Source organism: Numenius arquata, chromosome 2, assembly GCF_964106895.1.
Source record: "Numenius arquata chromosome 2, bNumArq3.hap1.1, whole genome shotgun sequence".
Classification (NCBI taxonomy): Eukaryota; Metazoa; Chordata; class Aves; order Charadriiformes; family Scolopacidae; genus Numenius; species Numenius arquata.
The window spans coordinates 95,340,136-95,367,174 of NC_133577.1; the positions used below are offsets into that span (position 1 = coordinate 95,340,136).

The 27,039-nt window shown below is 44.1% G+C and overlaps 1 protein-coding gene across 1 annotated transcript in view; it reads left to right on the forward strand.

Annotated features, from left to right (window-relative positions):
• Positions 1-572: 572 nt before the first annotated feature.
• Positions 573-27,039, forward strand: part of WIF1 (WNT inhibitory factor 1) — a 50,180-nt gene continuing 23,713 nt past the window's right edge. The window contains exons 1-2 of the mRNA XM_074169074.1: positions 573-705; positions 838-977. Of these exons, the coding sequence (XP_074025175.1) occupies positions 573-705; positions 838-977 (273 nt within the window). The remainder of the gene's footprint in view (positions 706-837; positions 978-27,039) is intronic.

A 27,039-nucleotide genomic window follows, 5' to 3' on the forward strand; every position in this document is an offset into this window, starting at 1 on the left:
GGCTGGCCACTGAGGCATAGCCACCCACGTGCCATTTTGGCGATGGTCCCCTACTCAAACACCGCGTGTACCCCGCGACCGCCACGTATGAACTTCATTTCTTCCCACAGGCGCAACTGCCTGCAGCGATGCTCTTGTGGTGGTGCCGTATTGGTGACCGGAGTGCGGATGCGGGGTGGACACCGGGACACGTGGCACCTCGTGCAGGGGCCACGGCGACCCCCCCTCCCGTGACAGAGGAGCTGTGGGGGTCACGCAGCGTGACCCGCCGCTCGGCCGTGCCCCCGCGGGGGCGGGCGGCCACCCGGAGCCCGAGGGAGCGGTGGGCTGGCTACGCACCCCACCGTCGCCCCCCGCAGCGGGGGCAGGAGCACGCCCGGAGGCATTCGCCACCCCCGAGCTCCTCGCAAGCCCTGCGCGGCCCGCCCCGCCCCGCGCCCCCCTCCCGCCGCCGCCGCCGCCGCCGCCGGGGCCGCCCCGCGGCAGAGGGCGGGAGCGACGGGAGCGGCAGCGGCAGCGGGAGGCGGTGGCGGGCGGTGCGGCGCGGCGCGGTGCGGTGCGGTGCGGGGAGCATGGCCCCGTCGGGGCGGCTGTGCGCCGCGCTGCTCTGCGGCGCCCTCAGCCTCTGCAGCCTGCGGGCCGCCCCGCGGCAGCCCGACACCCTCTACATGTGGATCGACGCCCAGCAAGCCCGGGTCCTCATCGGTAAGCGGGGGTCGCTCCCCCCACCCCGGGCCGGCTGCGGCGGCGGCGGGCGGGCGCCCTGCGCGGAACGGAGAAGAGCCCGGCGGGGCGGCCTCCCATCGCTCCCCCCCTCCGTCCCTTTGCTTTTCGCAGGCTTCGAGGAGGATATTCTGATCGTGTCCGAGGGGAAGATGGCCCCGTTCACTCACGACTTCAGGAAAGCCCAGCAGAGGATGCCCGCCATCCCTGTCAGCATCCACGCCATGAACTTCACCTGGCAGGCAACGGGACGGGTAGGTGCAGGGACGGGGAGGGGGTGGGGGGACGGCTCTTTAAACCCAGGCAGGTGTTTCGGTTCTGGAATAGCTGAGGGAACCCTCTCCGAGGTGTGCCGCTGTGGGTCGCCCGCCGTCGTGCCCCTCGGCGGGCGGCAGGGAGCAGCGAGAAGCGCGGCCGGATCGCTGGGAAAGTGTGTTTGAAGGTGGGTGTGCAGAGTGCACGGGAGAGCCGGGTGTCTCGGGCACTGGTGGGGCACGAGCAGACAGCCAGAGTTCACGAGTAAGACACCAGTTGCCTTTACTTTTAATAAAATGTTACTTGACAGTAGTTCTGCAGGTGTTTTCCTTCCATTTTCTTTAGCTTATGGACATACGCTACAGGTTTTTCATTGATCTCTATTTACTAAACGTGCATGCCTAATGCGTAGTTCTGGTAAATAATAATTCTCTTCTTTGGGCTTAATTTTACCAAGTTGAATTGCCAAACCACGTAAATCTGTAGTGTATTGAATCCCTTGGATTCTTGTGTCGAAAAGATAAGAATGCGTGACATATTTTCATGAAGAAACATATGCACGATTTGACACACTGACAACATATGTTGGATTTGCATAAAGCTGAAACACGTTAGCATACGTTATCATGGGTACAGAAAAAATCACTGTAACATAAAAACAGTGATAAAATTAATTCCTTTTTACAATGCTTAACATTGACTTTGTACAATAAAGAGCTTGGTAAAGTTGAAACAATATTTACCTTCAAATAGTGAAAATTGGTTGTATAATTCAGCTAATTGCAGCTTCACAAATTTGGTTCTGGTTTTAGTTGTTTTAAAATACCCTTTGTAACAACAGGACTTGTTTGGCTTTGAGGTGTTGTTCTGAGGCTCTTGTAATTTTTGCTATCCTCACAAAGCTTTTAAGTTTAGGAAACACTTTACCTTCTCTTTTAGAGAGGGAGGGGAACATGGAGAGACAAAACTTACTCACAAAGGCTAACTGGATATTCCAGACTTGCTCAAGGTCTTTGGTGTTCCAGTCCAACTTTACAGAGAAAACAGCTTTGTACGTCAAGACTTGGCATTTAAATACCTAGAAATAATTAGTGTGTTTTGGGACTATATTTCCTGCTCCATTTCTCTGCCAGCTTCAGTTGCTGTCCTCTTTTTGGAAAGGACGATGAAATGTTAGGCTGGATGAAATGTTAGGAGGATGAAAAGTTAGGCTGAACCCTGTCCCTCTTCTCCCGTCCTTCTTTCTTGTGCTATCTTCTCCCTCCTTTGCTGCCTACAGGTAGCTCATTAGGGAAAGATGATTGTAGCACCAATTTCAGCAAGAAGAGTCACAGCAAGCGCTCCCGTTGATGTAACTTGCAGGACAAAATCCCTTCTGAGCAGGAGCAGAGCTGTTTAACCCATTATTCCTCCTCCTCTTTGCTGAATTTCTGTTAGACAAAACCTAATTAGTAAATGAAATACCTGAATGGTTAAAGTTGTTGTGTACTGTGTTCCTAGAACAGTGTGTTAACTTTCAGATATTTATGGGTCTAACAAGCGTTAAAACTGAGAGACTCTGCATTTGGAGACTTTATAATCCCATCTAGCTACTCCTTACAAGTTCTTCTGTGTGTACAGTCAATATAAACATTGGCACGCCAGTCTTATGGCTGTGGATATTTAAATACTTATGCAGGTCTGCAGATAAAGAGTAGGATTTCAACCAGCAGCCTAAGATAAGGAAGGAGTTTCAACCCTCTGGTGTTTTAGGAGTTTGAAAAAAAAAAACCCAAAATGTCTACTTTTTGGTCACATGAACAGTCCTGTTGTTTTTTGCATCTCTTAGAGGTGTTTGAGTAAAGCTGTCTGTTACCCATAGTTCTTGTTATCCTCTGTGGAAACCAGGGCACTTAGTGTCCCTGTGCCACCCAGACCTTGTCCAGATGAGAAGGGACAGGAAAAATCATCAACATTTCTTCTGTAGCCCAGAGGGCAATGACATCATTGGAATACCTCTTTTATAGATCCTAATTGAACAATGCCCACAGTAGTGTTGCAAATAGAGTAGGATAGAAGTTATTTGTGCAAAAAGAACACAATTCCCTTTTCACAGAATTTCCTATATTTTATGAGGGGTAGAAATGAGTAAATTTTAACAGGTTTTTTCAGTGTTCTGTTTTAGTTTTAAGGATACAGGTTCATAGAAGTTTCCACTGACAAGTCCAGGAAAGTACTAAATACTTGCTACCTTTAGTCTGGCAGAATACTTTTGTCTGGGGATTTCCTGAGTCAGGGAAGGGGAAGGAGAAGGAGAGGGGGGGAGAAGGAGAGGAAAAGGGAGACAAGAGGAAAGGGGAGAAGAGAGGCAAGAAAGGAAGAAGGAAAGGAAAAGGAAAAAATACTATGTGAAAGAAGAAAGACGTTCAAGATACTGAAGCACTAGACTGCTTTCTGTGAAACAACTGTTAAGTAGCATACAATTGTTTCCTGTTTGGTTAATCTGAAATAATTTCCTCTATGAGCCTTGTATCTTGTGCCTTATAGACCTCTTATCCTTGTATCCCACCTGGGATCTGAAGGTGTTTCTCTAGGGCTGCAATTCTGGGGGGCTGTCAGTAGGACACGCCACAGCCTTTAGCAGCAGCTGGACTCCTTTTGGGTCTATAGATGTAAGACTTCTGAGCAGATAGAGGAGATCCTGCCTATGTCATTACGTGGTTCCTAGCCCTGACAGGGGAATGAGAGAGCAGCTGGGTAGGTGGGTGTCTGGCAGCCAACCAAGGTCAACCCATCACATCTGGGATCTCCAGCAGGGCAGGGCTAAGTCTCCCCTGCCATGTTTACACCTGTGGAAAGTGGATATAAATACCCTGTGGGTAGATTCCGTCTACCTCCTTCTGGTATAAATAATGATCCAAATTATAGGTGAGTAAATAATCCAACCCAGGGAGTGGCAATACTTCTCAGTCCTGCACTGCTGCGTATGTCCGTATTCTAGTTCAAAAATGTCTGTTGAAAGAAACATTTTAAGGACTAGCTTATACCTGTATTCTGTGTAAACTGAAGTGGTAAAATCCCATGACATTTAGATGTTATGTTTCTAATATGGTGGCCTTTGTGCCCTGGATACGTTTTACATGGAAAAGATTTTTTATAGTAAACAAACAATTAAAGCTATTTCCACTAGAGAACATTAACCAAAGAAAAGCATTAGTTGCTTTTAGTTCTTAGTCCATTAGTCCTAATTACTTATTAGGAAGTATTAAGGGAAACCCAAAATTTTAGGGTCTGAAGGTGCTTAATGCTTGCTTTTTCTGGTCAAGAAGATCCAGGGGTTACAAGAAGGCTAGAGTACTGCAGAACAGGGTTCTTATGCTATTTATGCACCTAATGTTTTTACCTATGAATTTAAATGTAAGATTACAGATGTTATGTTCTCTTTAGACAAGGTAATCTGGGTAAACTGCCAGTTACAAAGATTGTTCCTTGCTTTGTGAGGTTTAAAACAGCAAAAATCAGTGGCAATATATAGCATACAATAGGCATCTGTGTAACCACTAGAACTCACTGGTGTGCTTCTTGCTCTTACTCTGTATGTCTTTTGCAAAAGAAAGAATAATGACTCTTGGAGGTCTTGTGCTCTGGGGAAGATTGCACTGAAAGACTTCCCAATGAGAGAGGAATAGACCCTATTACGCTCACTAGTGCTGCAGCACATATGTTCCTCTATGTCCACCAGTGGAAGGTACCAAAGATTGCAGTGATAACGTCATCTCTGCAGTGTTTAGGAACTTATGACAGGTATTTAAGCTCAAAATCCATAATTGCCAATATGTATGCTTAACTTTCAGTGGGACTTCTGACGGCAATAAAATTAAGTTCACATGTGAATGGGTATTGGTGGGAGAGAACCATATCCAAGAAAAAAAGATTGACCAGTGCAGAGGAAGCAAGTGCTCAGTGACAGAGCAGCAGCCAGGTTGATTGGTTGATTTAGTAGATGGGACATGAGAAAAGGAACCAAAAAGCAAGTTGCAATTTTTGTTCTGCAACAGTCTCTGGTTTGATCCACAAAACCAACCAGTGTGGGCCAGAGCCTGCCCAGGCTGCTTTTTTCCTTTCATATATGGGGAAGGTATTTGAGGTGAGATGAATTGTTGTAGCAGCTCGCTTCCTGCTCCTGACTGTCATGAGTACCCCACGGCTCCTCTCCTGTTGCATGGTTGAATGCGTGCCCATGATGTGACATCTGAATGCTCAGTCCTGTGCTTGTGCATGGGTGGGCTTTGACCCATGTGAATGGAGGATGCATATATGTATCTCATGGTGCATGGATATTGCATGTATATTATGTGCTAAAGATATATCCAGCCTTGCGCTGCTGGATGCATGCCTTCTTGGGATGTGATCCTGCCCTCTGACGGGACATGTGTGTGTGTGCACAAGGGAATTAAGTGCTGGGGAAAGGTGTTTGGTCTGGGTGCGCTTCTGGTCACAGGAGCACAAGTGTCAGGAGATAAGGGGGCATCCCAGCATGTAGTCCTTAAAAGAGGCGATTGAACCTGTCTCTACTGGAAAGGCTGGATTACTTCTGATCAAAGAGTTATTGATAACCTTGAGTAAAGCAAAAAGATGCCCACCTCTTAAGAAGAGGGGATATATGTTATCAGTGTGTTTTCTGGCATCATTTCTATATTGTAAAGTGGAGCTTAGGAACGGTATATAATTACAGCTCCTGGAGGGTAGTTCTCATCTCAGCAATGTGACTATCAACCCTGAGTAGCTCAATTTCTTATTCTCTGGAATTACCTTATATTGCTGAGATGTAGCCTGACCATGAAGACAAAATGGAATATCCAGTTATGCCAGGAAAAGTTTTGTTTCTTTGCCCAGAGGAAAGCTAACAGACTACCGATTTTAAAGCATTATTGATGCAATATGGTGCTCCATTCAAACATCACTATTTCCCCAATAAACTGAAAGAAAGCAAAAACCCAATGAATTTCAAAACACACAATTCTTCAAAGGAAACTTTTCTTCACAGAAACTGCTGAACTTTTTGTAAATATCTTTTTCATACCTCGTGATTACAGTGATGCTTTTCAGGTTTAAAAATGTCTCATACACACAAATCAGTTTTTTTTCCCGATAAAAGTATGGCTATTCTGTAAGTTTGGTCAAGGCCATCACATAAACTCACTCTCTTGGGATTTATGGTAGTACCTTCATTGCAGTTTCATGTCACCAAACAGAGGAAATACTTTGTTTTCTGACCTCTGTACCAAAATTTCCATGTGGAATGTGAAGATGTTTACATACTGTGAGCATGATTTTTAGACAGGGGCTTCTCATATCGAGAGCACAGCTCCAAACCTTTAATATTTAGATTCTGCTCAGCTGTGGTATTTTGCGTCTCAGTGTTGTAGACATGCCACCAGGGATCAAAGTAATGCTGTAGAGATCCCACTTTCTTAGTAAAGCAGGCATGTGCCAGCCATCTGTTGTATCTGCTGATAGAAAACAGCAGTAAAGTTTCTCAAAGTTTTGCCAAGAAGAAAGGGGGGGGATTTATTGCTCAGCGGAGATGAGTTACAAGGCACCTTGTAGTGTAAGCTACATCTGGTTTCCATAGTAATTTACATGGTATATGTGTAAACTACACAATTATTCTTTTTACACAGCAGTGTAAAGCTGCATTAAATAAAACGTTCTTCAGAATTTTCATTGTTTATCCTTTCTATAAATATGTTGATACATTTTTAACAAAAAAGCTTAAGTAATAAAATATTTTCACTGCAGTAGTAGCTGCATTATACAACATAACTGTCAAAAAGCACTGGAACTAACAGGACACCCCAAGCTCAAGACTATATCTTGTGAAAACATACAGATTTTTCTCCCCATGTTACTAGCTGTTTTTCTGAAATGCAAAATCCAGGCTGTGTTTCTTACCTCTTCTTTGTGGAAGTGAAAATGTTTTCTGTCAACATCACCTCTTTTTTACAGGCAGTTTCCCAAGTATGTTCTTAGTGGCCTAAAGTTAATGCCATTACAAATAATGCCATGGAGTAAAAAGTAAGAATTAACCATAATGAGAACTAACTAGAAGAACTTTTAATGTATTTAACTTCTTCTGTTGGTATCATGCTTTCCAAAGAGTTTTTGTTGGGTAGCTACGAATATGAATGATCTGCTTTTAGCCAAGTGAATTATGTACATATAAAACAAATGTAAGAAACCACACTTTTTCTAGGGCATGCACATGTGTAAGGAATATGGTGTGACCCAGAGCTTTCAAGACAATGATCTGTAGTAGGTACTTGCATCATGTTGAACAGAATTTTAAGTATTGTATACCTTGGCTCAGAGCAATGAGTTCTTAATTTCTATTTTTAAGGCTTTCAAGAAAATGTACCTCAGAATCTTTTTTCTTTCATCTTTCTGTGGCTTTACATTTGCCTTGCCAGGATTTGTTCTTCTCTTCCGTTTTATGCACAAATTTCACATTTTGAAAGATGCTACTTTACTTCTACTAGTCTCTTACTCTGCTGTGCAGCTGTGTTAGATTTTTTGTTTTGCTGGCCTTTTTTTTTGTTTGTTTGTTTGATTTTTAGCTGTTTATTTGTGGCCAAAGTCTTCACTACATCAGACTGTAGCCCAGACATAGTGAAAAGTGCAGTCACCTGAAAAGCAGAGCAAAGAACGGACAGTGGCATTGAAATACTTAGTCTTTCCATAACAAAAGACATAGTGTTCTTTGCAGTGAATTATACATTAAAAATTGTAGTAGATGTGCTGCAGGTCCATGTTTCAGTAAAAGCAGAAGATAGCTTTATTGGTATTTTCTGTTACATAAATGGCTTTTTTGAAAACTGTAAATGGAAGAAACACAAAATCAGTCACATTTTGGATAGGTTGTTGAATGCACAGTTAACTTTGCTTTTCTTTCCCTTCCGTTTGGTTTCTGGAGACTGACATTCTAAATTTCTTAGTTGTAATAAACTGAGATTGTAATATAATATGTGTAATAATGTATGTAATAATGTAATGAAGGACTGGCTCTTCTTTTGCAAAATAAAGTTGAGAACCATGTACAAAAAGCACCCAGGCTGTGACACTTTGAGCTGAGCTAATTGTATAAAGTCACAGAAGTCCTGCTCAATGAGTACGTGTGCATTGAGGTCAGATGTGTTTTCCCCTTGTGTGGCACCCTAGCAGGTGATGTGTGTGAGCTGAAAGTCCTACAAGGCCTCTGCCTATGTTGCTGGTCCTCCCAATCTCTAATGAGACCTGTAGAAGAACCTGCAGAAGATTTGTGTCTTTCCTTATGGTTACTTCATAGAAGAAAGAGCTAAATAGGGAAAAACAGACAAGTCCTCAAACTTCTGTGGGGCATGTTCCCATTGTTTCATGTCCTGGACTTGCTCCAGCCAGTGAGTTCACTTGCCTGGACTTGCTCCAGTGTGTCCATGTCTCTCTTGCACTGGGAAGCCCAGGACTGGACCCAGCATTCCAGATGCGTCTCACCAGGGCTGAGCAGAGGAGAAGGATCACCTCCATCAACCTGCTGGCAACACTTTCCCTGATGCAGCGCAGGAGGCTGTTGGTCTTCTTTGCCACAATGGCACATTGCTGCCTCATGGTCAACTTGGTGTCTACCAGAACTCCCAGCTACTTTTCTGCCAAGCTGTTCTGCAGAGGCTTGACCCCCAAAATATACGGGTTATTCCTCCCCAGGTGCAGGACTTTGCACCTTCCCTTGTTGAACTTCATGAAGTTCCTATCATCCCATTGCTCCAGCCTGTTGCGGTCCCTCTGAATGGCAGCACAACCTTCTGGCGTATCAGCTGCTCCTCCCAGTCTTGTATCATCTGCAAACTTGCTGAGAGTGCACTGTGTCATAACATCCAGGTTATTAATGAACATGTAAACAGTGTGAGACCTAATATCAGCCCCTGAGGTACACCACTAGTGACTTGCCTCCAGCTGGACTTCATGCTGCTGCTGAAGTACATCCACTGAGCCCGGCAGTGCAGCAGTCCACCTCACTAATCTAAATTCTATTTCTTCTGTGGGGATGTTACGGGAGACAGTGCCGAAAGCCTTACTAAAGTCAAGGTAAGCAAAAACCACTGTTCTCCTCTCATGCCCCAAGCCAGCCATTAACACAAAATGGGCCAGGAAGGAACAGAAAACTGAGACTGGCTCATACAACCATAGCGAAACAGCAAACCAAAATCTGCCTCAGAAAAGGTAATATAAATAAAGCAAAGACAGTGATACTGTTGTACAGAGGCACTGAGAAGACTTTATCCAGCTATGGTATCTGAAATCCACCATAGTATGTGTTTTCATAGTCCATTCATAGAAGACCACTTAGCTGCACAAAATGCTGAGGAGGAGTTACCTGACAAGTCTGTCTGAGAAGAGGCACGTGTGGAATAGAAATGCCTTAGTAAAGCCTTACAAAGATTTGGGGTGGATTTTTTTCAGCCAAACAACAAGAAAACCCCTGGGTTTTTTGCATCTAGTATGAAAGTTTGCTTTGTTTTGCAACCAACTGGTGGAATCCAGCTGCTTCAGCACTTGCTGCCGTCACTGCCAAATACTTCAATAAATAACTTAGAGACCAAGCACCGCTTTCAGAGCTGGTCCCACAAATCCTCTGAAGTTGCCCCTTAGCCTGGATAAACAGCTAGCTTAACCCAACCGATCCTAAAGGAAATAAATATGCCTGACATCAAACCTGGCAATCTCCCAGCCTCAGGTTTTGGCCCATCACCAGGGAAAACAAACTCCCCAAACAGCAGCCCACTAATGAGAAGACCTGTCACCAACTCTGAGCACTGAAGCACAGAAACCAGTAGCAAGAGCAGCAGAGCCAGCCTTTGCAGTGATGGCTGGACAGTGGAGGAGAGGGCAGGCTCTTGGACCATCCTGACCATCAGAGAATCAGTTCAGAGCTTTCAGTACTGTGATCATGAACCTATTTTTTTTTTCTGAGAACATGAGGAAGACATGGAGAGATCACAACTTGTTGGTGAGCAGGAGAAGATGGGCTCTCCCTGCAGTGTTTTCTACTTGCTCTCAACTTGCAAATGTGCGAATGTTGATATAGTCAATGGGAATCTGAGTCTAAAAACCACATAGTCAAATAATCAAGTCCACTGAACACCTTCAGTAAGGAGGACAAGTAGCAACTTCAGCCTGTTCCTTTTAAACTGAGGTAAACACTGCTTTCATTTTTCCACATTTGGGCCTTAGCCAGTTCTCTTTCTTGCAGAGGTTCCGGGAAATAAATTGAACTGTTGAAACAGAGTCTGTTTGAGTGACCAAGTTGAAGCAAATTTTTTTTTTCCTTGGGAAGCCACAGATACATCAAATAGCGGCAAGCAGCTACGTGCCTGCTGTATTCCATGCAGGGACCTTTAGGGAGAAGAGGCGGGTTGCAGAGCAGAGCACACCAGCGTCTGCCAGAGAGGAAGGAGAGACAAAATGCAGTTACCCAACTCTGTAATCACAAGCAACAGATGAAATGCATGGCCATATTAAGAGTTGGGAAATAATTTGCTAGCAAGACATGTTGTCCATTACCTTGGTTGATTTTTGTTTGTTTATTTGTGCTGGGTTTTTTTCATCTCCTTCTTTCCAGTTTTGCACAGGAACTTCTATTCAGATCGTGTAGGCATGATCAGATTTCTGTATGGGCAAAGGAGTGCGGCTGAAAGCTTGTGACCCAGCATGTTGCTCCCCTCCCGTCAGAGCTGTGACATGTTGGTACAGGGTGGAGAAGCTTATGCTGTCCCTTACAGACAGAAATTAGAGGCCTTCATCACATCAAGAACCACTTGGGTTTCACATTTTTGCTTGACATGACAGTAGCTTTCCTTTGATGGGACAAAGTCTGCATCTTATCCTGCCTACTAATGGAGTTCACATTTGAATTCTATCAGTGTGAATATCCTATTTAGTTAATGAACCCTTTTTAATTGTCCTGCCAAACATTTGCAGTCAAGTAGACTTCATAATTTATATAGTTGATGCCATGATGCCACTGTTACTATGATTTGTTTAGACAGTAATTAATTGAAACCTAACAGTAGAATTACAAGCTTTAAAACATTCCTACATATGTAAGTTATTATATAAGACCTTTATTCATCCAAAAGTAAGGTTTGCTGGTAGGAGAAATGGTTACCTGGAGGTATAAAGCTCACAGCCTCCACAAGTTCTCATGAAATCTCTGTTTTTCCACCTCTCCCCAACCCAAACAACTCCAACAGAAACTTCTGTCTCTAGGTTAATATATGTTTCTTGTCCGGGTCTGCAAAGATTGAGGTAACTGCAGTAAGGTCTTTCCCCCGTTCTTGGTTTAGAGCAGGTGATGGAGCATACTCAGGTTCTTCAGGATTTCTTCCTTTCCCCAGGCCAGGTGTCTCATGAAGAGATGAAGCAGAAAGCCGGTTTCGTGAGAGATGGAAAGAAAGGAATGGCCATTGCCCTTCTGTGAAAGTGGCATTGTGAGATTCTTCTCTCTCCGATTCCTTTATAACTACTTCTCATGGAAACAGAAGAGGATCCCCAAACTAACCCTCTCTGCTCTGAGGAGAGAGTTGTGCCAATTTTCTGCTTGGGCTATGTCTGGTTGTTCCACCCATGAGAGAGGAGGGTAGACAAAGCAGAAGGTCTGTAGGGGCTCCCCTAAGCATGGTGAGACATAGGGAGGAGGGCTTTTCTTATAACCTGAGCAACTTTCTTGAACTGATATTCAATTATGAGAATTCATTTCGCACATTATTATTATGCCTTGACACCAAATCTGGTTTTGCTAACCCAGCCACATTCACAGGACAATTTACTTGAAATGCATAGGCATCTACTCTGACAATAGTCAAGCAGTAGAGATGGCTAGGTAAAGCTTGCTTTTTATCTCTGATTATAGACTTCCAGATAAGCCAGATTTAGTAATGGTATACTTAACTTAGTTCCTGTGGTAAAGTCAAAGTTGTATTTCTGGCAAGTGCAAGATGAGCTACTGACCACTCTCAATACATAGAAAATATTTGAAGATATTTCTTTGAAAAAGCAAAAAGCCTTGAATTAAAATTTGCACAACCTGCATGTTGAAAACTCAACCATTAACTAAACATAGCTTTCAGCATATCGTGGAAAATGAACCTTCTAACTGAGGTGCATTGTGCACCTGTTGTCCTTCAGGAGTATGGTAATAGCTTACAGATAAATCATAATTTTTCTGAAACAGATTTCTGCTACTTTAAAAATCTGCATTTGAAAACATATGTGGATATTTGCATATGACCAGCATGGTTTGGGCTTGAGAGTTTTTTCCATACACATTTCCCCAGAAAACATTTCTAATGAATCTTGTGGTCAGCAAGTTGTGGTGTTCCAGTTCCTGCCATCCCTAATTCATATGCATCGCAGTTTATTAAATACAATTGAAAGGTTACAGCAACAAACTATTACATTAAGGTAGCTGGCCTTCATGTGCAAGCATATTTTCTCTGGACGTCTGCGTGTTTTGTACTACACAGCTCGCAGCTGTGCGGTTTGCTGTGTATCTGCATATTAATATGTCAAGTTGACTTAATAGGCCAAATTTTCAAAGGTTACTCAGCATTTGTAACAGCCATTGGCCCTGAGGAAACCCACAGGACTTCAGCACCAGTTCTTTGGTTGTGTGAGATTCACAGTTATAGAAGCAGCTGAATGATGTTATGCCTTATAGATGAGAATTAGTATGGGCTCATGTTCTTAACAAGGTTTTAATGTCCTGTAAAAACAGAGACAGAGTTAAGACTGTACATACAGCATTATTCACTGGTATTTCCTGATTTTTGACTGTTTAACTGTATACCATAGGACTTTCTGAAACTTTTTTTTTTTTATTAACACAAGTGGTTTTTGTATAGCATTTCCTCTGATTCCTTAAAAAAACAAACAAACAAACAAACCCCAAAAAGTCCAACAAAAAAAACCCAAGCCCAAAAGGTAGAAAGGATAAGGAAAACCCCAGTTTGTTCCTCAGAGATTTAAAAGTTTGAAAATAGTTTGTGTGTTGCATAAACTTAATCCCATTGTCCAGACAGCGGTGTGTCTCTTCACTCTGAGCAGAGCAGAGACAGGATCTCCTTCCCCGCACACTGGGGAGGGTGTGGGGGAGTCCCTCTTCCCAGCAGAGCTGAAGGGAGCAGGTTGTGTGGCGTCTTCCTCAGCTGTGCTTACATGGTCCTTCTCTGGTACATCTTAGGAGATCCACAGGAGGGAGCCCATATGCTGTGTGCACCACTGTAGCAGCAAAGGCTGTTGGCGGAGTGTCAGGCTGACTTGATTCAGGAGTGCACGTGTTCCCATCCTGTTTGCCTGAGCACCTCATGGGCAAAAGGAGCAGAGCATGGGCCTCACCTCTGCGCCAGAACTGCATCGTCCTTAGCTGAGACAGGTCATACCCCGACCAGTGGGTTTCCTCACTGGCAAACCATATGTGTGGCTGCTGTGATCACAAAAGCCTCCTGGTGCAGCATCCTTGTCCAATGCCTTCTGTAAGGCTCTGTACAACATTTTCCTAAGACGTGGCAAGGCAGCCGCTTGAAAACGGATGTGCAACCTTTCCTCAGATCAGCTGCACAGCACACCCAAGTGGCATGCCACAGTCGGAAAGGCGGCACTTTGCATGTGTCTCACTTTCCTGAGAGGTGTGCCACATTCTGTTTAAAGAGTACAGCTCCCTGCTCACGTTTCAGAAAGGTGTTTGTAATCTGGTGTTGCTCCAAAGAAACCTGTTACCACGAACTGTCTCAAGCATAAAAATGTGACAAACCTGAGTCAGTTTGAATTATTCCCAGTGTAAAACCTTAATGAACAATAGCAAAATATTTCTGAGAGTGGGATCACGTGTTTGGATTTTTCATTTTTCTCAGAGATAAAAAGCCTTGTGTCCACACAACGGCTCTGGCAGCACCATTGGGAATGTGTATGCCCCATCTGGGTGCAGATTCTGTTGGTTTCAGCAATGCATTGGAGGAACCATCTTCCCACTGATTTTTCTCATCTTAGCTGCTTCCCCACACCACGAGAATGAAGCTTGACATCTGCTAACACCTCACTTCTAGTGCTGTTCCACAACAGCTTCAGCCAGGCTAGCAGCTGACACCATCCCATCTTCTTTCCCATCCCTGGTCACTCATTTCCATTCTCTTTCTTGTGCCAGTGCTGATGTGGCTGCTCAGGGAGCTGCCCGGGCTGAAAAGTAGCCCTGCAGAAAGAAGTGCTTAATTTTTAAATTGATCTACTGTCTTGGTTAGCTCGTCACATGGACACATCTGAAGAGGGTAGGACTGCGATGGCACAGACCTAGGCTGCCTTGAGCTGCCCTGGTGCAGTCCCAGTACTGCGAGCTACAGAAGATGTGGCAAATCAAATCAAACCAGAGAAACAACTCCCAAACACCGACAGAAATTCAAGCAGAACCAAACAAAATTGACTCAGCTGACTGGTATCACAGCGAATCCCACTGCAGGTGACAGGGAGCGTTGACCCAAAGGTTGCTGTGCCGAGCACTGTGTTTCTGTGCCCTGGAGTGATGCAGGGAGCAGACCTGGCAGCTCAGAAGGGTTTGCAGTGCGGGATGTCATTCTGCTCCAGTGTTTCTTTCTTCCTGGAAGTACGGTGGACCACACTCTGCCCAGAGCTATTAACTTCATTTACTCAATAAAGGCTGGTTTGGGGGATTTGGAGAACCTCCAGCAGCCTTTGACTCCAGCAGAAGTTAGGGATTGTCAGCACATCTGGGATGTATTGAGTGACAAAAAGGACAATTTGGCCTCAGTCTGCAAGAGCAGACCAGATTTACCATAGCTGTGCGTCAAGGAATAAATTACATCTCTGATCTTAACACAACTCTTTAATCCCAAAGGGGGCAGTTATCTCAAAGCAGAGTGTAGGCTTCTGCTGTCCTCAGACTCCTGCTGTTTTATCATCAGAGGGAAATTTGGGCTTGGGGAGGCTGACACAGTCGTGTCTGAAGCTGAACTGTCCCACTGGCATTTTCTCTAATCAAAATGAGGTTAGGGTCTCTGCAAAACATTCTTCTGGGGAAATTTCAGGGGCTGTCCCGCCCTGTCAGGACTTATCCTGACAGATGATAAGTCACATTATCTAGAGTTAAAAAAAAAAAAAAAACAAAAAACAAAACACAAAACAAAACAGAAGGATGTAGCTTTCCCAAAATAAACTTCATACCTTTCTGAGTAGGATTCATTCCTACAAGTGCGTGCAAAGAGTTTGTCAGAAGGTCAATCTGACCCTGACTGTCATAACTCTTCCTAATTTCTTTCATCTTCCTTGAATGGAAGATTGCCCTGGACGTGCCAGCACTGCCTGTATCAGAACACTACTTTTGTTTTTCACTAAGTTCATCTGCACAAAACTTTTAACCTAGAAAGTGACAGGACCATTTCTTAACCCCATTGAAGAAAGGGACCATAGCAGAAGGAGAAAAAAGGAAAACCAGCATGGCTGTTTGCCTTGTTCATCATCTGAATCCCCCCTAAAGAAAGACTGTGAGAAGAAGAAAGAGAAAGCAAGAAGGATAGGCCTTGAAAAGCCTTGAAGAGTAGGAAGGGATTGGTACGCTAGCAGTGGCTAGGGGCAGAACAAAGATGTTTTTGATGAGAGGATTTCTCCAAATAACTGTTGCTAAAATTCAGTGAAATGATACCAGGTGTAGAGAACTGTCTGTGTTCTGCAGTGCAGCCCATGTGCTGCAGTGAAACTCAGGACTCACCACCTCTCTGGGGTGTGACTTGGACCTGTTGGAGCGGGTCCACAGGAGGGCCATGGAGATAATCAGAGGGCTGGAGCACATCTGCTATGAAGACCCTGTAGCAGCTTTCCAGTATCTGAAGAGGGCCTACAAGAAAGCTGGAGAGGGACTTTTTACAAGGGCAAGTAGTGATAGGACGAGGGGTAATGGCTTCAAATGGAAGAGCGTAGATTTAGATTAGACATCAGGAAGAAAATTTTCACTATGAGGGTGGTGAGACACTGGCTGAGGTTGCCCAGAGAGGCTGTGGATGCCCCATCCCTGGAGGTGTTCAAGGCCAGGCTGGACGAGGCTTTGAGCAACCTTCTCTAGTGGGAGGTGTCCCTGCCCATGGCAGGGGGGTTGGAACTCAATGATCTTTAAGGCCTCTTTCAACCTCAACCATTCTGTCATATGATTATATGACTGCTAGCAAACCAAACCAGCACAGAGAAAGTCGGCAGAGTCCAGGCCATTTGAAGATCCCAACACTGCGAAGAGACTCCATCTGCACCCAGGGAGAGAGAGAAAGGCAGTTCAAGACAGCAGGTAAATCAGACGCTGGCTGGGCTGAATTTTCTCCTGTAAGTGCTGGTCTCTCTCCTCTGAGTGTACAGGGAGTCGAGGATTAGCTGGCTTTAAAGAAGATACTTCATTTAAATGCTGGGAAATACATTGGATCATTCTCTACCTTAGCTGAAAAGACTGGAGCCTGTGAGACTGCTACCCAGGGATACTGTAAGCCAGGGACGAAGTTGTGCAGACCCTGCCTATGCAAACAAACAGCATGAAAGACAGAAAAGTTGTTTGCAGAAACTGTTCAGTTTCTCATCAGAAACTGGGGATGAGGTAATACTTCACTGCTTTACTGTGAAGGTTGCTTTGAAAAATTCAAAGTATAGTTACGGAGGACATAATTATATGGAGGCCTGTGTGGTACGTGGAAATATTAAAGTAATATATATTCACATACCGGGGTCTTGTCTCAGTAGACAAATCAGTGTGATTTCAGGTGCAACAACAAATACACAAGTTCCTTTTTGGATACACTGATCAAGCATTGTATTTAAATAACAAATTTAGTTCTTCTTTCATGGTCATATCTAGAATTTGCTTTGGTCAATGTTGGCCTGTAAAACAAGAATAAAATTAGTCAGGATATTCACAGAAAACAACATTTGAAAAATCCCTGCAGCAGATGTTAAAGAGAGACCAGTGTTAATAAAGTCTTTCTAACTACTAGTCAGGTAAGAGTTGATTTTTTTTCAAAGCCTGTTCACCATCACTTTTAAACACTCATTTGCTTGGACTACAAGGCTAAAGACCATTATCTACTGAGCAGTAAATAAAGAAACTCTCACTCACAGGTGTGCTGCAAACTTTCTGTCACTTAGATATACGAAAGTGGAAGCATCCTTCTTTGAGGCCCTAGAGGGACTCCAGTCTGACAGAAGCTGCTGTGAGGTTTCATAACTTTTTGAGAAAGTGCATTGCTTACATTTTGGGGAGAGATACTTATTATACGGGAGTGCCAGTTAAAGCCGAGAGTGAAACACATGGACTCAATAAAGGCCCAATTACGTGACCTTTGCTGTTTGCCACGCTTTTAACTTGTGTAAGTTATTGATTACACTTTCATGAGATCATAATCAGAAGGTTGTTCTTTGGTAATGGTGTGCTAGAGGAGCTTTATCCTCAACTTCAAAGCTGTCCTGTGAGGCTTAAGAACAAAGGGTTGGAAGTTTGAAGCACGGCCAAAATGAATCTGTGTGCATTATCCATGTTTACCACCATGCAAGAGGTGGATTAGCTTATTCTTCAGCTGTGAACTTTCTCTCATCACATCAGATGAGCCACTATCTCTAAGGTTTACATTTGTGCTTTTAAAAGTATTCTGTGTAATTAAATGTAGTGTCTGCTCAGATCTCCATCATAACTAGTCTAAATGCTTGTTGGTAAAATCATTTCCCTAATTGCAAAGGTTTTATTGAAATTATTTTACATTCTCTGAGAAGAATTTTCAGGCTAATTTATTAATTGCAAATAAATCTATCCAGAGCCAGAAACTGCAAACATTCTGTAATCTATGTGAAGATGTAAGGGTTTCACTTATTTTTCAAGCTGTGGGAGGAAGAAAATAACCTCACAGTTTATTCTCATGTAGATAGAGCCACATAGATATGTTGCAGGTGCTGGTAATAGACCTGTACAGTATTGTTTTGTTAGGAACTAGCCTGATAAGACATTATTTTAGGGTTTTTTTTTCTCTAAGGAGCAGTAATAATTTCCCCTTTTTTTTATTAGCCTTAGGAAATTGGCGTTTTGAACATTCCTGATCATGAAATCTCCACTGGAGAGAGCACTGGTCTTTTAGTGAGTGACAAAAGTATGAATTAGCCCTTGCTGTGCCAGAACAAGAAGTAACTTTTCAGGAGAATAGATTTTACCAATTCTCAGGATACCAGAATAATATGTTTCATTAAATATTTGAAGATAATGAAGGCTTGTGTATCTTTTACTTTTTTTTAATCTAAACTCTTAATGCTATTTCTCTTTTCGGTGTATTGCTTGCTTCTCTCCCCTTCCCAAGGCAGAGTTACCTGATTTTCACCTGTAAGATATAAGAGAAAACAATTTAAAGGAAACTTGTGCACCACGTATACGTTCCAGCCTGGTTCATGCTGAGAAATATCATTCCTTGCTAGAGATTTTCATGATGTAATTAACCGTGCATATTTGTCAAAACCCTAATGACTTTGTCTCCTTTTATCTTAATTTTCTCAAAAGTAACTCTAGTGAAGCAGTAATAAAATACGTGACAGAAAATCTGTTAAACAAGAAATCGTCTAAATATAGGGACTTGTGCTTTCTTGGTTTCTCTTTTGTTTCTAGATAAAGGAAGGTAGAGAATGACTCCAAGACTTTCCTCAATGAGGAGCTGTAAATTTGTTGTGGCTGTTTTTTAAGAAATCCTGCATGCCACATGCCTTTTTTATCAGTGTGCTTGTACTTACCTGGAAGTTGCTGTGGATCTGTTTGCCCGTATGCTTCTTTCCAAGGCTTTAGCCTTGTGGAATGGCCCCACCATACCCCTTGCAGGTACCTGCTGCTTCAAGGGATTGACTCCGATCTAAACCAAAATGGTATTTTCATTAGCAAGCAATAGGCATTTATTTGGCCCTGTGTTTCAGGTAGCCTGCTTTTTCCTGTGCGTGAGGATGAGTTTCAGAGTTAACATTCTGCTGGTGTACTTGGATTTTTCTTTTTCACTGGTATCCCTCTCAAACCCCACTCTTTCTGCCAAGCCCTTCACCGTCCAGTCTCGAGTTGGTTTCAAATGACCTCTTTAAATGCTAGAGTGCTTCCAGAACACAAGGTTTGGTGAGAGAAAATATCAGCTCAAAATGACCAAGTAGACCCCCTGTGGGCTCCCAAAGAGCAGAAAACTGCCAGAAACTCAGTTGCTAAATGTAATCTAAATCTATTACTTTGTGGACGTCTTGACGGTGATTTCTTGTATTACTTATCTTCACAGAAATTCTTTTCTCATTACTTGGAGGAAAGGCTAATGTATTCTGCAAAAATTTCTGTCCATCTCTCCTGTGCAGAGCATTCTTGGAAGCCTGCAGCGTTACCTTTCAAAATCTGGGGCTCCTTTTGATAGCAACCAAGAAATTTCTGTTTTCCAGCTTTCTAAAAAATCATTCTGTTGGAGGATCTGATCTGCCATCCACAGTCACGCGCCACAAGAGACATTAAGCACCAGTTAGTCATCTTCCATTGACAAAATCAGGGAGTTTTTGTAGCATTCTTCTTCTAAAACCATGAAAACCACAAATGGTTATTGTTGAAAGTTGCATGCAGGGATTCACTCTGTTGTTAAAAAATCTTTCTCCTTGTGCATCGATTTTGCTCAGTCTGCCAGTTTTCTTAACGTGAAGAAAGCAGACATAAAACAGGCTCTGCAGAGCTGTGTGCATTTCACCACAACATTGTGCAATTAACACTGTCACGTAGTGCATTTCTCTTTGGAATTGCCCATTTCGCTGAATTCTAATTTGGATCCTTCCTTTTAGAAACACCAAAATATCTGTTTTTCCTTTTGTGTTAATCCTGCTGCTTCGGTTCATTCCCATGCCCTTAGCAACCGGTACTGGAAAATGGGCAGGTTATCCTGTCTTCTGTGTAAATTGGGTTTCTCAGAGTGTGTTTCTGTATCACTTCATATTGTTAAGCATGCCTCCCAGTTCGGGACTACCTCATGGGGCTGGTGGCAAGTCTCTTTCAGTGTCACACTGAGGTGCAAAAAGTGGTTTACCTGCTCTGTGACAGGGCCAATCAGCAGGTAAGGCAAAGCTGCCTTCCCTAGCAGAAAAAGAAAACCTTATTTAGGCAGACGGTTTATTATCCGCTTGTCTGAGGAGGCATCATTATATTGTTCATTACAGCAGTGTCTAGACTGCACCGCAGTAACAAAATGTGCTGCTGACAAACATTCGTATTCTGGCCAGACTCCTTCAATAGCCTGGTATGCACGGTACGGCTGCAACCTCCCCTTTCTGTTGAACTTCATCTCATTTTGCTTCATGCTTCATCTTGGAACACAGACAGACCAACTTCTCTGACCTAATGCAGTTAATATCTTGGAGAAGCAATGGTCCATGCTGTAAACACCTAGCAAACACATACATTGCCTCCCTTTGTGATTTTATTTGTGGCATATGCAGCTGTGAACATCTGCTATGGATAATGCATGCTAGAATCTTCTAGTGTGTACATAGCCAGAAATATCCATGGATCTGGGATAAAAATGAACTTTTATGATGAATTTCTTTCTTTAAGTGTAGAAAATTGGCATGAGGGTATATTTGTCATTTAACTGATAACAGAATAGAACGTTCAGCACTGATCTCTGAAATAATGAGAAAAAATATAGTTAATTTCTTACATCTACTTGCAAAGCTAGCACACATTCTCTTTTGTTTGTTAGAAAGGCTGCAGATGTCATTAGGTTATTGAGCTGTGACATACAATAGTTTAAGCTACTCTACTTTGCTTCAGGTACTACCATTACTTCTATTCCCATGCCTTTCATGTAAAATGAAGGAAACTTAAAGCACATTCCTGTGAATGCTTTGATTAAATATGAAACAAAAAAAAGGTAGGCACAACATGGCATCTGAGTGATAAGAAAATTCTAACGCAGTAGATCTTGTACTGAGGAGTGGAGTTCTGTAGGAATTTTTAAGTGTATATCATTTAAAACCAAACTGCTGACAGATGTTTGCTACAATACTTGTTACAGGGCTTCATTATTTTTATAACCTTTTAAATTCCTCTGATTTATAGAAAACAGCCATTTAAAGTCCATAAAAGTTAATCCCGAGCATGGAATTATTTGCCTAAAACGAAATTTCCTCCCTTTGCTGAGGGCTTTGCCCACATGGGGAACTGTTAAAGGGCAGCTGCGCGGGGCTACCTGCTGCCTGAAGGCACTGAGTCCCCAGACTGTCCACACGAGGTCTGCAGGGGCCCTTGCCTCAGTTTCTGAGGGTCTCAAATAAAGTCTTTACACAAAAGTAAAGTGTATTCTTCCTTGGGTGCTTCCTGAAGTCAAGGAAAAACCAAAACATCTTCCATGCATGCAGTGTGTACAGTTGTCAAAGATCAACAATTTATCTCAAACCTTGTTTCCTCCATCACCTCCGATAACACCGTTCCTCTAAGATTTAGCTTTGGTATCAAATTTTGTCCCTCACATACCAGACATTTCATAGGCTGACTTAAAAAATAAACCTCACAATAATGTTTTTGTAGTGGAAAAGGGATTATAGATTATAGACTCATAGAATCATAGAATGGTCCGGGCCGGAAGGGACCTCCAAAGCTCATCTAGTCCGACCTCCCCGCAGTCAGCAGGGACACCCCCAACTAGACCAGGTTGCCCAGGGCCTCGTCGAGTCTCACCTTGAATATCTCAAAGGAAAGGGCCTCAACCACCTCCCCGGGCAACCTGTTCCAGTGTTCCACCACCCTCATAGTAAAGAACTTGTTCCTAATATCCAATCTAAATCTCCCCTTCTCCAACTTAAAACCATTGCCCCTCGTCCTGTCACTGCAGGCCTTTGTAAACAGACCCTCCCCAGCCTTCCTGTAGGCCCCCTTCAGGTACTGGAAGGCCACTATTAGGTCTCCCCGGAGCCTCCTCTTCTCCAGGCTGAACAACCCCAGCTCCCTCAGCCTGTCCTCATAGCAGAGGTGCTCCAACCCCCTGATCATTTTGGTGGCCCTCCTCTGAACCCGCTCTATCAGGTCCATGTCCTTTCTATATTGAGGGCTCCAGACCTGCACACAGTACTCCAGGTGAGGTCTCACCAGAGCAGAGTAAAGTGGCAGAATCACCTCTCTGGATCTGCTGGCAACACTTCTTTTGATGCAGCCCAGGATGTGATTGGCCTTCTGGGCTGCGAGAGCACATTGTCTGCTCATGTCCAGCCTCTCATCCATCAGCACCCCCAAGTCCCTTTCCTCAGGGCTGTTTTCTAATACCTCATCCCCCACTCTGTATTGATAGCGAGGATTGTTTCTTCCCAGGTGCAGAATCCTACACTTGCTTTTGTTGAACCTCATGAGGTTCAACTGGGCCCACCTCTCCAGCCTGTCCAGGTCCCTTTGAATGACATCCCGTCCCTCTGGTGTATCCACAACACCACACAGCTCAGTGTCATCTGCAAACTTGCTGATGGTGCTCTCAATCCCTATGTCGTTGTCGTTGATAAAAGTGTTAAACAGTACTGGTCCCAGCACGGACCCTTGAGGGACACCACTTGTCACTGCTCTCCATCTGGACTTCAAGCCATTGAGTACCACCCTCTGGGTGCGACCATCCAGCCAATTCCTTATCCACTGAACAGTCCACCCATCAAATCCGTATCCCTCCAATTTGGCGAGCAAGATGTTGTGGGGGACCATGTCAAAGGCCTTACTGAAGTCCAGATAGATCACGTCCACAGGTCATCCCTTATCTACTGACATAGTCACTCTATCATAGAAGGCCACTAAGTTAGTCAGGCAGGACCTGCCCCTAGTAAAGCCATGCTGGCTACCTTGAATCATCTCCGTGTCTTCCATGTGCCCAAGCATGGCATCCAGAAGGATCTGTTCCATGATCTTCCCAGGCACGGAGGTGAGGCTGACAGGTCAGTAGTTCCCAGGGTCTTCCTTTCTACCCTTTTAAAAAATGGGTGTGATGTTTCCTTTCTTCCAGTCCGCAGGGACTTCACCTGACTGCCACGACTTTTCAAATATCATGGAAAGCAGCCTGGCAACTACATCAGCCAGTTCCTTCAGGACTCTGGGATGTATTTCATCAGGTCCCATGGACTTGTATATCTTCAGGTTCCTCAGTTGATCACGTACCTTGTCTTCACTAACAGTGGGAGGGACTTTGTCCCCTTGGTCACTAACTTGTGGGCCATCAACATGAGAGCTAGGAGGAAAGGGGTTGCCAGTGAAGACTGAGGCAAAAAAGTTGTTGAGAACTTCTGCCTTCTCCTCATCCGTAGATACAAGTTCCCCACTGTTGCTCATCAGGGGTATACGTTTTCTTTAACCTTCCTTTTCTGGTTAATGTACCTGTAGAAACCTTTCTTGTTTTTCTTCACATCTCTTGCCAAGTTCACAGAATCACAGAATACTTTTGGTTGGATGGGACTTTGAGATCATCGAGTCCAACCAACAAAAAAAAACAAAAAAAAAACCACCCACCAAAACCAAACCAAAACAAAAAAAACAACCAAAAAATCCCAGAACACCAAACACCAAAACCAAACCAAAACAAATGCCCACAACCGCACACCACCCCACCCACAAACAGACGCAAACCAACAATCTCGGGCACTAGAGCATGCCCTGAAGTGCCATGTCTACACGTTTCTTAAATACCTCCAGGGATGGCGACTCCACCACCTCCCTGGGCAGGCTGTTCCAGTGCCTCACCACTCTCTCAGTAAAGTACTTCTTCCTAATATCTAATCTAAACCTCCCCTGCCGCAACAGGACCATTTCCTCTGGTCCTGTCATTATTCCCTTGGGAGAAGAGGCCAACACCCACCTCTCTACAACCTCCTTTCAGGTAGTTGTAGAGGGCAATGAAGTCCCCCCTCAGCCTCCTCTTCTCCAAACTAAACATGCCCAGTTCCCTCAGCCTCTCCTCATATGACTTGTTCTCTAGACCCCTCACCAGCTTGGTGGCTCTCCTCTGGACACGCTCCAGCAGCTCAATGTCCTTCCTGTAGTGAGGGGCCCAGAACTGAACACAGTACTCGAGGTGAGGCCTCACCAGCGCTGAGTACAGAGGCACCATCACTTCCCTACTCCTGCTGGCCACGCTATTCCTGATACAGGCCAGGATGCAGTTGGCCTTCTTGGCCACCTGGGCACACTGCTGGCTTGTGTTCAGCCGGCTGTCCACCAACACCCCCAGGTCCTTTTCTGCCGGGCAGCTTTCCAGCCACTCTTCCCCAAGCCTGTAGCGTTGCCTGGGGTTGTTGTGACCGAAATGCAGGACCCGGCACTTGGCCTTGTTGAACCTCATCTCATTGGCCTTGGCCCATTGATCCAACCTGTCCAGGTCCCTCTGTAGAGCCTTCTGACCCTCAAGCAGATCAACACTCCCACCTAATTTGGTGTCATCTGCAAACTTACTGAGGGTGCACTCAATCCCCTTATCTGGATCATCAATGAAGATATTAAACAAGACTGGCCCCAAAACTGAGTCCTGAGGGACACCACTGGTGACCGGCCACCAACTGGATTTCACCCCATTAATTACAATTTAATTATCAGTTCTAGCTGTGCCTTGGCCTTCCTGACCTCGTCCCTACACAGCCAGGCAACGTCCCTATACTCTTCCTAGGATGCCTGTCCCTTCTTCCATTTCCTGTGTAGCTCCATCTTGCCCTTTAGTTTGACCAGCAGGTCACGGCTCAACCATGGTGGTCTCTTGTCCTCCTTGCCCAATTTCCTACATGTGGGGATTGAGATCTGTTGTGTTCTATAGAGAGCACCCTCAAAGATCTGCCAGCTTTGTTCCACTCCTTGTCCCTGAGGGCCATTTCCCACGGGGTCCTATTTACTAACTCCTTGAAGAGCTGGAAGTTTGCTTTCTTAAAATTTAGAGTCCTAACTGTGCTTCTCATGGGCTTCAAACTAAAGCCCACTATGGGGGGGTTTCTTCTTTATCTCTCAACAATATCCAAGGAAATTTTGTTCTCACTACCAGGTCACTCACAATGACCACTTACAGCACAAACTATGGTAGTCACTAGACTATATTTTAATTGCACAGACCTATCTCTTCGATTAACCATCATGACTGAATTTCATGCTAGGCTGGAGCATGGTAAATATTTGCTGAGAGCATATTGTTTGCTTTTCAGTCATGATGATTAATGCAAGTTAATTGGCAATCAACTCAAATTACAGCAGGAGAATATTGGAGAATGGATGTAGGGATTGTGTCAAGACAGATTTTTTCCAAATAGAGAGGATTTATGGCAGCCAAATCTTGTTACAGATTCACAGGTTTGAGGAGTTAAACTGCTCCGCTGTGCAGCCTCTCTAGACTGTGATTTTTGTGTTTATTTTTTATATCAAAATTTAACCATCTCAGTCCAGCACATGATTTGCAAACATACTCTGCAGCACGTGGCTTCATAACTTTGAAGTCATGCTAGCTGGATCCACATGAGGTGTTTCAGGTCGTCTTAGGTACTATCATTTCAAGAAGTTCAGTTTATGTCAACTCAGCAGATGTACAAACCTTTGTACAGAAATGGTGAGAGCAGGTATCTGCAACGTGTGGCTTTCCTCCTGAGCAGCCTGTTGCTTGTGCAATGTCTCTTCTCATCTTTTTAACGTGGGAGCAGAATGTACTCCTGCCTCAGGCACTAATCACTGCTGCACCTCTACTCTGGATAGAGGAATTCCTTCCTTGAAAGGCTGTGAGGATTGTGGCTCATGCAGCAATCAGTCCCCTTTCCCACAGCGAACCTTCTTTTTGTCTTTGTCCTTAAGGCAGTGTTTCGGCTCTAGAAAATGGGATTCCAGTTCCTTTCCTACAAATCAGGTCTCTGACTCACAAGCTGACCTGCTACAACAGCGTGGCTGGAATGGAAATATGGGAATGGAGCTATTTGGTCTAGTTACCAGTTGTTGTTTACTAGAATAGTAAGAACATAATGTTTTAATATCTCAACCCATTATGACCTGGTTTAGATATAACCAAACATCAAAGCTAACCAATGAGAAACAGACAGGACGGCATTGACTCACTCACTGTACTATTCTATAGATGCGTGGAGACATATAATTATTTTTCTGAACCAAAGTTTTATTTGAAAACAAAAATGTTCACAATCTGACTTTATGGCTTGTTTTCATATTTTGGCATGGTATATTGTATTGGAAAAAAACATCTTTAATTAAAAGCAGGCTTTTGAACATTACCCCAGACTTCAATTTTCATCTCCTTTACTGCTTCTCTCCATGTCCCCTCTCCCTCCCACATACACTCCATGTGTTTAACCCACCCTTAAAAACTTGCATCGCTTACTTCCCTATTGTTTTGCAAGTCCTCCTCTGAGGTCTCGGTGCCTGCACAACACCCTCTGAAGACTGTCCGTGCAGAGTGTAGACCCTTCATGCTGTTCAGGGGTCTCCTTGATGTCCCCACAGAGCGAGTGAATGTGCTGCCAGGGCTGATCAGGAATTTCATAACAACCTTTCTGCCCAGCTCATGAGTGCTTTGCTGGTGTCAACAGGAGCTAAAGAGAGATGGGTTCTCACACGCTGTTGGGGCTTCTGCTCAAATTAGCAGAGCACAGCATCACAGAAGGGCTGAGGCTGATATGAGACCATACAGTCTCATCTCGAGATGATCTAGTCCACCTCTCTGCTCAAGCAGGTTCACCTATAGCCGCTTGCCCAGGACTGTGTCGAGTTGGGTTTTGAATAGCTTCACAGATGGAATCTTGGCAACCTCTCTGGGCAACCTGTGCCAGTGCTCAGTCACCCACTCCGTAAAAAGGTGTTTTCTCAGGTTCAGATGGAGTTTTCTGTATTGTGCCCATCGCTTCCTGACCTGGCACTGGGCGCTGCCAAGCAGAGCCTGGCTTCATCCTCTTTACAGCTCCTATCAGCTATTTAAACACATTGACTAGATCACCCCTCAGCCTTCTCCAGGCTGAATGGTC